Source organism: Empidonax traillii, unplaced genomic scaffold (assembly GCF_003031625.1).
Source record: "Empidonax traillii isolate 1590-97213 ecotype Southwest subspecies unplaced genomic scaffold, ASM303162v1 scaffold32:size1966603, whole genome shotgun sequence".
NCBI lineage: Eukaryota > Metazoa > Chordata > Aves > Passeriformes > Tyrannidae > Empidonax > Empidonax traillii.
In genome coordinates this window covers 215,842-225,764 of record NW_020955225.1, presented here as the reverse complement: position 1 = coordinate 225,764, position 9,923 = coordinate 215,842, and the positions used below count along the sequence as shown (strand labels likewise).

At 41.1% G+C, this 9,923-nt stretch overlaps 1 protein-coding gene across 2 annotated transcripts; it reads right to left on the bottom strand.

The window, feature by feature from the left end:
* Positions 1-409: 409 nt before the first annotated feature.
* LOC114073717 lies at positions 410-8,678 on the bottom strand. 2 transcript variants are annotated; one of them, XM_027911455.1, is made up of 8 exons: positions 8,566-8,678; positions 7,389-7,536; positions 5,071-5,176; positions 4,097-4,270; positions 3,292-3,391; positions 2,245-2,332; positions 1,322-1,464; positions 410-943 (listed from the first exon to the last, which is right to left on the bottom strand). In XM_027911455.1, the coding sequence occupies exons 1-8, from the start codon at positions 8,584-8,586 to the stop codon at positions 935-937; spliced, it is 789 nt and encodes a 262-aa protein (XP_027767256.1). In that variant the 5' UTR covers positions 8,587-8,678; the 3' UTR covers positions 410-934. The 2 variants fall into 2 exon arrangements, with proteins under 2 accessions (XP_027767256.1, XP_027767257.1); XM_027911456.1 differs by lacking the exon at positions 8,566-8,678 and having other exon boundaries at positions 7,389-8,346.
* Between the last annotated feature and the right edge of the window lie 1,245 nt (positions 8,679-9,923).

The window sequence follows — 9,923 nt, the reverse complement described above, 5'->3', positions numbered from 1 at the left end:
GAGTGCCCACAGGTGTCTTGCAGCAGTAGAAATAACACCAGTGAAACTTGCCAACTTTGTGTATTTGTGACTTTGGGGGAAAAACAACAACCAAACCAAACAAAAAAAACCCCAACCTTTCTAAAAACCTTACGATACTTGTTTTGTCATATACTTTCACATATTACCTAATATTAAGGCAAAGAATCTTCTAATATAAATCTCAATATAATGTACTTCAGACTTTTTGGAAAATGGGCAATAAATCCAGGACTTCAGTCTCTTTAATTTGTTAGTGGCAAGGTAGTCAATCTTCCACAGCTTCATTTATTTTCATCATTTGCAGAAAAAGTTACAAAGAAAGCCACGGCAGTTTTAAAGGCAAAAACCGTTCTAGCTCAGAATTATATATAATTTGTTGTTTTCTTTCTTTAAATATTGGCTTTTAAGGGGAAAAGCAAAGCAATGTCAGTCAGGGCACAACAGACTCTACTTGCTACAATGCCCTGAAGAATCTTCAAAATTAGAGCTAAGAGAAATTCATGGCCCTGTAAACAGCATGGGTGTCTTCTGGGGCAGCTTCTTGTGCCAGGGACTTCTTGTCATTTAGGCACAGGACGCGAGGTTAATCCCACAGAACCCGTGTCCCAACAGATGTGCAACCACCTCAGCAATCCTGAGCAGCAGCTCTGGGAACTGTAATGTCAGGTATTCACAAGGAGTTCTCACCAATTACACACTAAACAATCAGGTGCTAAGATCATGCAATATCATGTTTTGGTTTATAATTATCTTTTGTACCTTTTCTTTGCAATAACTTTTAGTGCTTTCTAATGAAAGTGATGGCCATTCCCTCTGTATCCCGATCCACAGGGCCTCACTGCTCTCTCAGCTTCTGGATTACCTGGTGTTCAGCAGCATTCCAAGATATTTCTGATATAGGAAGTGCTTGTTCTTAGTATTTCTGTAAAGAGATTAGAATTAAATTAATAGCATGAAACACACTCCTGCTGGCTATTAAGATAATTGGATCTAATCAAACTACATTTATATGTATTTATTAGTATGTGCTGCTTCTGAGCGTGCACTCACCAGGAGCTTTGGGAGGTGATTTTCATGCAAATAACTGAATGTATTAGGACTGTGTGCACACAAACTGAAACAGGTTTTGAAACATTTAAAAACATTTCAGCAGGGCCAGTTCCTGTAAAATTCCCGAAGAAGGAATTTTATATCCTCAGTGGAAAAGGTGGCTTTGATTTCTATTCAGCACCAAGATAGACAAATAATCTCTATGCATAGGTATATAATTAATATGCATAGGCATGTAATTAATATGTACCTGATACTGTCTCCCCCCTGCATAATCAGGATAAGGCAAATTCCTGCTGGGATAGTCAAATCCTTCCTGCTGGGGCCTGGGCTGAGAGAAACGGTCTGGGGCTGGATCTGGTGTCCTCAGGGGCTGGGGATACACGGGACTGTGCAAAGGAGAAAAGAGTTATTAAAAACCTGTGTTATAATACCCTGCAAATTGCATAGGGTGTTCCTTTCAACTGAAATGTAAAAATATTAAAGCTCACTACTGGACTGAGGCAACATCTAAATCTTCTTTACCTTCCTGCAAACACAGAGAAAAGTGATTTTACAGAAGAATTTACAGAACGTATTCGAGTTTTTATTGTCTCTTCACTGACACACCAAACAGTGCCATGGTATCTAATTTTCTATATTCCCATGATTATTTTCAGAATTTTTTAACTGCATGATAGCTATACTTTCAGCATTTTCAGTGTTTATATTAAAAAAATCAGACCTTCTTGATGGACTGAAATATCAGCAAGCTCCAGTCTGTGCCTGCAGCAGAACCCTGCTACGTGTGAGGAAAAAGTTCTGCTGCCATTGAGCTCCAACGGGGCAAAGAAGTGCCCTGCAAAACTTGCAGGGAGGAGCTGCAAGAGTTGTCTGGATAATGGGGAGGGTCCAAGTGAGGACGCCCAACCAGGGAAACTGTGCTTCTGAAAGTAATGAAAATGAAGACATTTGGAATTATTAGAGGAAAACCATAGAAGCCCCTGGATAAATCAGTACTTTAGGATTTCTGTATGGGAATGTATGTGAATAGTCCAGTCAAAAGCTTTGCCATGTGCTGGACCTTTGCTGGTTGCTGTGCCGCTGGCAAAGCTACAAAGTCATTTGCAGCCTCCAAACCAGAACATAAAGTGAAAATGAGCAAGAAATACAGAAAAAGAGCAGCATACACGTAAGTCCCTCTTTGGCTTGGGATTGAGACATCAAAATCTTGTCTTCTCAGTGAAGCTTTTGGAATTTGTCCACTCCAGCTATCCAGATCCTGATGGAGAGGATCAGGTGGTTACACAGAGCAAAATGACAACAAATGACAAACCCCAGCTCACCAAGTACAGTATGTTGGAAGTTATAAACCAACCTAGTATTTACAAAATATTTGTTATAGACACATTTTCAAATGTATAAATTCAATTTATCTAAAAGACTCAGTAGAAAAGCCTTTATAGACTGTATATTATATAGTCTATATAGATATAACAGAGAAACACCCACCCACATAAGTCTTTGCACAATTAAGTAAACCAGTTTATTAACCTCGAAAACAGCATGAGCTGAACCAAATTCAGAACTAGTTCAAAATTAAACAGCACCATCTCCTGGTGAAGGCAGGCTCAGGCTCCTGCACTGCCAAGATAATGATGCTTCACAGACAGATTTAACAGGAAATAATGGATCAGAAGAGATTCCTTTCTTTTCTCAGGCAGCCCACAGTGTACTCTTGTCACACACTGCACACTCCTTAATATGCAAAATAATCACCTGAACTACTGAATGAGCAAATGAACATACACAAATATATTTCCTTTCATGTTTCTTTGTATTTCATGTTGGTTTTTAACTGTATTTACGCATCTTTTCTACTGCATCAAGCAATGATCTCTACTACATCTTGTCTAATGGACAAAACTGGCCCAGCAGAGCATGACCCTGGCCCAAGAGGCAGCAGCTGGTCCTCTGGGGACCAAAACTGAAATCCCACAGACTATAAAGGTGGTCCTATAAAACACTCTACTCTGTCTCACAGCAATCTTGAAGAGTTTCACCTTCTCACGTGCATTCAGTTGATCTCACAAATCAAATACTAGGGAGATTTTAAACCTGGAGTACCTTTAATTTTACCAGGTGACCTTTTCTTTTTGCTGTTCATATACTATTCTTCTGAATGCCCCCCCTGCTGGCACCCCCCAGCCCCAGGCACCCGTGGTGTCCCAGCTCTCTTACCCTGGGTGGCTGTGGGTGCCTGTGCCCCCCGGGAGCAGGGGAGTCAGCACTGAAGGCAGGGTTGTGCTGAGCCTCACGGTAGGGAGAGTTTGGCTGCTTCCTGCTAGGGGGAACAGTGGGAATTTAGAGCTTGAGCAGTGCTGAGGGTCTTGACAAACCTTTTAGTGCTGCAGATTGGTTCAACAGCCGTGGCACAGCTTCAGACGTGGCACTGGCTATACAAGAGCTATGCATTATTACAGCTGTTCTATGACACACATTACTGGGGCTCAGTGAAAGACAAACCCCATCTTGTCTATGTACTTGGGAGAAAAAAAAGTGTTGGAAGCAAAAAGCAGCTCCAATTGCCAAAGTCTGAGACCAAAGAATGGGAGGAATTGAGTTTAATCGCCCAAACTCTTGTCGATGTTGTGGCCTTGTTCCTTTTTTGTTAAACTGGTGGAAAGCAAGCCAATCCTTAAGAGCAAATAAATCACAAAGACACATTTGGTAGTCTCGGTTTTAAGTAGCAAATGGACTTATTGATCTTTAAAGCTTGTCTGGTGAGTCCTAAAGGAAAGAGGCAATGACTCAGAGTAAAGTTCTACACGTAGTAGTAAAATGCTGAGCAAGTGTTGAGTGCTCAGGGAAGATGCTTTGATTTAGTTCTAAATTGTACAAACAGTATTTTGGCAGAGGATGCTTCAGGGCAATCTTGTCCATTTAAATATCCAGAGGTTAAAAATTAACCAGAATACCAGACTCCTTTTGCTTTCTTTCCATTTGGGTTATAACCTCCCTCCTACCTGCACCCAGAGTCACTTACCGAGGTTTTTCACTTTTACAGCAGTAGAAATAGGAAAATATTACAGTCACTATGAGAACCAGTGTTAGTGCAGGAACAGTAGCCACTAAAATGAAATCTAGAGTGTTCCAAAGGTGGTTACATTTGGGGCCCATGTACCAGTAGTCCTTCCAGCCCACTCTGAAGTAATTACAACTGCAAATAAAAATATTCGTTTTCAGCAACATCATTTTAATTCAAAAGTCAGTAATACAAATAAAGGGTAAAATATTTCGCTATATAACTGTTTATTATTGAATACTGCAGGGGCCAAGAGATTCACTATTTTTACAGTTTGTCTGAAGGTGTTACTTTTCTTAGTAACACACATCTTTTTCCAGATTTGATGCAAAAGCACTTTGCCAGGCTCCAGGTTGGCATTTCAGGAGGAGATAAAAAGCTTTGCTGGGAACAGGGTGCAGTACCAAGTCATGGCATGACTGAGGGCAAAGATCCCTGTGCCAGCTCTAAGTATGACAAAAGTGCTGAGTTTCCAGACCCTGCAGATATAAGTGAAACGTGACAGTGACATCTGTCATTATGGTAGTGATTTTTTAGAAGGAAGAAAACAACTATGTAATGGAGAACAGAATATTAAGATATCCCATTTGGGTTTTTTTTAACTCTCAAGAAAATTTGATCAGCCTGGAAAAAAAAATAGACATGCCATTACACAGATAATGCAGTTCTAAAGTAGAATATCTGAGACAAGAAGGAGCATGTGAAAATTCAGGATTACAGTGATTACCTACATTAGAAATTAGTTGTTTTGAAAAAAGAAAATTCTGAGCCCAGATACTTTGTACCAGAGTTATAAACTTATGCAGATTGTGAATGAAGATCAACATTTACTTTCACAGATCACATTGCAGGGTCTAAATTTAGTTCACCGTTAAGAATATATTTGACATTTACACGGTGTATATTTAAACAAACAAACCAACCCCACACCCTACCTGCAGAAAGGCTCTTCATTTTTACACAGACAAGAAATATCGCGGGGACAGAACTTAGTTGTGTTACCCAGGCAGGCCTTAAAGTCCTTCACTCCAGTGCAGTTGGCTGTGAATTAAAACAAATCAAGTACTTAATGCAATTATCCAGTAACAGACTGTCACTGGGCTGGATTGCTAATGGCACCAGAAATTTAAGCTTCATGACATACTCAAGATGATACTAAATCATACTTTCCAGTGCCTTGCCCCTTGATATTTTTGAAATTATTTGACAAATAAGGATTTACCTGCTTTAATTACTTTACCCTGAATGTGGACCCGTCTCCCAGTTGGCCAGTAAACTGCGCGTTATTATGATTTTTATCACATCATTTAAGTGTGGTTGTATCTGAATTCCATTGTATATTATCTCTGGATTGCTGGCAAAGGCTGAAAGTCATGAAATCCATTGGAGATTCCAACCTTCTAATTATAATCCCAATTAAAACCTTTGTGTGTGCTTTGCATTGGGTTTATTCCTCATTTTGGCCTACAAAAGGATCTGGTTGGTGTTAATGTCAGTTCTCATCTGTCTCTTTTGCTCTGTAAACATTGTGGGCTGTAAATCATGATCTGGAAGCTGTTTACACATCCACAGGTGTATGACTGGCTAAAATACCTTCCCCAGCAGCCTCAGTCAGACATCAAACATCAGCAGTTTTGTCCCTCACACCCTGCACTCTTTCCTACCTGTTTCTCTCCCATGTAGGACTTGGACTCCACACCAAGCACCAACCTGAATACTCAAAAACCCCCAAAACAGCCAACATAGCTGAGTATAATTTGTCATAAGTGTTCTCAGTGAGAGGATACACATTTAGAATGAAGCCAAAGAGTCAACTGAAGGATCTCTGGGCAGATCCTTCTGAACTCACCAGAGAACTGACTGGAAGCAAGGAATGTCAGAACTTGGGGCATTACTGAACCCCTGACTAAAGCATTATTAGCTGGAGAAACTCTGCTCTGAGCAGTCTGGATTTCAAAAAGAGGTGGAAGCCTCCTGCCTGTCCAAGACAATCTAATCCAACATTTCCTGCTAAGCAGAGATAAATCTAAATGATTACACAGTGAATCAAGGCTTGCATTTGTACAAATCTATTTCCATGTACTGCAGGCCTTTCTCTCAAAAGGGCATCAGCACTGAAGCATTTTCCAAGACAACCTCAATACAGATGCCATGTTATGCCTATAAACACAGAACAATGAAGTCTCAAGTGGCATTTGGCATGGCTTGGGAGATAAGCAGCAGTAACACAGTCACAATTCTTTCAGCAACCTTAGAAAACATACTAAGGGAGCAGAAAATAACCAGCTGTGATTGTGCTGGGGAGGGAGGGAGGGAGTGGGTGCCCTCTGACATTAGTGCTCTAATATTCCATGTCACTGAGGAACTCACTGCTCTCAAAGCTGTATCAGTGCAAAGTTAGCCTTCAAGGGGGAAGTTGTTTTGGCGACTGAAAGGCTGAAGTAGCATAAAAAAGTTCCTCAGATCACAAACCAAAACTAGTAACAACAGTATCTCCAGCTGGTTTCCATCACTGGGAGGTTAGTGATGCCTAGTTACCAGTAACTGGTAGCTACCAGGTAAAGAGCAGTGATGATAAAATAAATAAATATATAAAATCAATGAATAGAAAATCCTCCCATTAAAAGAAATACCTGACCAATACTGCATACTGCAAGAGAATCAGAGACAGTTCCATATTAATTAGCTTCTTATTTAAAATTACTTTGCTTTCAATGCATTCTTGTTGTCATGCTCTTAAGTACTGATGATTTTCTCTGTTAGTATCAAAATATCTAAGAATACTTCTTATCAAAAGAATTGTGTCATTCTTTAATCTCTATACCAAGTACTTCTTCCTACTGAAAAAGAACCAAGGCATTCAACTCATTTAAAAACATCCTTTTGACCTGGAGAGACTGACTCAAAATGATTCAAAGCCATCAGAACCCTGAGTATTTCAGTTGTAACCCATATGGTTGGGCCCTTTTTGATGTGCAGAAGGACACAGTAACAGGTGACAGCCACAGCACATCTAGGCCTCCACAGAATATGCTCTTGGCAGCACAGAACTCAAGAATTGTGACACAACACAGGAAAGCAGCTGCCAAAAGTTCTCCCATTTACATTGTTTTCCTGTGATTTAAAATAAACTCCACCTAAGCCATAAGGAGAATTCCCATTGGGACTGCAGTGCCACAGCAGCACTCCCACAGTGGATGGACATGGACACGCCCCTGGCCTGACAATTAAATCAAATCCCACCATGTCTTACGTTTTGGAGCTCCTTGTTCACCCAGGGATCCGCTGGCCAGGAACAGGACACAGAGCACGACTGGAGCCAAGGACATCCTGGAGCCAACTGGGATAAAACACTGATTCTTCAGACTCTGCCAGCAGCAGAATGAACCCTCCTTTCTGCTACCGTAGCAGAGTCAAGGATCATGGATTTTGAGCCTGTTTTACAGCATCCTTCTCTATGAAGAATTACTAATTAACTTAAAACTGATAGAAGCTTCCTGATAACTTATCCAGCATATTTTCTTTTAGGAAAACTGGATAGTTCCATAAAAGTGTCTCATTAATCTTGCTACTTCTGAATTTTTGAATACATACGTAAAGTTTTTATTTAAGGACATTAAGTTTCAACAGACTGAGGTATCTGTCAGGAGTATTTATCTAATCTCCTTTGTGGGTTATGTTACCTTTTTCAGATAACAAACTTGGAATCTGAAGACAAAGTTCCTGGAACAGATATTGTTTTTAAAGACATGCCAAAGCCATGATCCTGAAGCCAGCTAACAATGAGACAGGAGCCAGGAGGGAATCCTGTCATTGTATGCATCTGCCATTAAGTTTTATTGGTTAATTTTTCACTCTTCTGAGAAAGGAATGGAAAATCCCCCTCTGGCAAGGATGAATGACAACAGAAACTGATACATTAGCACACCCTCAAACTGTCATCTGGCCTTTTTATTATTTAAAGATTGTTTCTCTACTATTCTCAACATTCACTGCAGGAGGTCCTCAATATGTGGTCGCTTCTGTGTGAATGATTTGTCATCCTGAACACTGCGTGGGACAGACCCAAAGTTTGTGGGAGATGACCTGTGTTGCAGTTTCAGTTGGCACAAGCATTGTTTTTAGGATGGTGCCCTCCAAGTTTCTCCACAACTGATAAAATCCCAGTGTGGATTTCCTAATTTGACAGGGGCTGGCTACTTATGCAAACATGCCAAACACAGTTGCTCTAACAGCAAAAGGTAAACTTTAACCTTTACCTCTCAGAGGATAAATAATGATCTCTAAAAATCAATGCCTAACAAATTCTTGAAAGAATACTGCTCTGGATGAAAGCCCAGCAGCAGTTAATTTTACAGCAAGGGATAAGAGATTCTCAGCTCTGCCAGAAGATTGCTGTACAACACCCAGGAACAGAGAAATTACACAGACCTCAGTAAAGGAAATTGCATGATCCTTCTTCAGACGAAGGCAGGAGTGTGAAGAACCAGCTCATACAGATGCTTTGTTCCTGAGGCTCACAGGGAATTCTGCTCTGGCTCCAGCTCACAGCTGCTGAGTGCCAGTGCTTCAGGCTGGGTGATGAACAAACACCTTGACCTGGGGCTTTGAGGTTTCATTCAAAGATGCAGAAACGCAATTTGCAGTTTTGACTTAGGTGAGATGTTTTAATGGAGAAGATCACAAACCCCAAACTCTTGACTTTGTTACACCCTGGCGTTTATGAACACAGCAGGTTTGGACATGGTCCCATAGAAGGGCTGCACAACCCATCAGGCTTCTCTTTTTAGTGCTCACTTGGGTAACAACAAATAGAGCCAGTGCCAACAGACCTAAACAGCTGTGAGCTTTTTATTTCACAGCACACCCATTTCCTTCTCTTGTCTGAGTTTCTGGAACACAGCAGAATCAGGTGCCAACTTAGGCATTCTCTGACTAGACTAGGTACAGTACATCTAGGCTGATCTCACTTCCTCAAATACAGAGCTACAACTAAAGCAAAATTACTGGCCAAAGTTCATGGTGAAAGATGCTCAACTGCTCATTAGCTTTACTCTTAACTGATGTCAGATCTGGTTCAAGATGGCTTTGGAGAACACCCTCCTTCCCTGCAGCACTGCAGGGGTTCTGAGGGTGGTGCAAACAGAACACGAGCTGCCGAATGCTCAGGTATTGGGAGTGCCCCAGATACGGCACAGGAGGGGTTCCCACACTTACAACCAGCACAGGCTCAGTTCAGATCCACTCCCTGCTCACAGCAAGGGAAACACGAGCAATTCCTTTCAGTTGTTGCACCAAAAATCCACCTCCCACAGCCGCTCACTAAAGAACCACGCCCTGGACAAGCGTGTGGGGACTCTGCCCCACAGGGACCTCGGGACCCCCTCTGGTTTGGACACTGGCTCTGGGCTGCAGGAAGAGCACAGCAGTGCTGTGGCAGGGTAAACAAAATCCTCATTTCTGCAATGTGTTCAATCACAGTCTTTCTTGACTGCAGTTTACCATCAGCACAGGGCTAAGCTTTGCTTCTTAGAATCCCTGCAATTTAAAATAAAAACTACACACCATCTAGTGCATACTGATACTCCTTAATAAACAGCAAAGGCTTTGTGGGACCCCACTTTCATTTTGGATTTAAAATACATTTTCAGTATTTCAGTGTGATTCAGAAACCTCCAAACTTTCACTACAATGTAACTACACTGATATCAGCATTAAAATACCTTCACAGGAATTCCTTCCTAAGTTGTTGAAGAATCACAATGACAATCACCAAGGAAAGAAAATG

Bases quoted from the DNA above. Each gene is read 5' to 3' on its own strand.
- LOC114073717 (XM_027911455.1), bottom strand. From the start codon at position 8,586: ATGCAATTTCCTTTACTGAGG. The intron at 7,537-8,565 runs TCTGTGTAATTT...CTCTGCTACGGT, and splicing joins TGCAATTTCCTTTACTGAGG to AGCAGAAAGGAGGGTTCATT. The intron at 1,465-2,244 runs ACGTGTATGCTG...TTTCTCCTTTGC, and splicing joins CCCAAGCCAAAGAGGGACTT to ACAGTCCCGTGTATCCCCAG.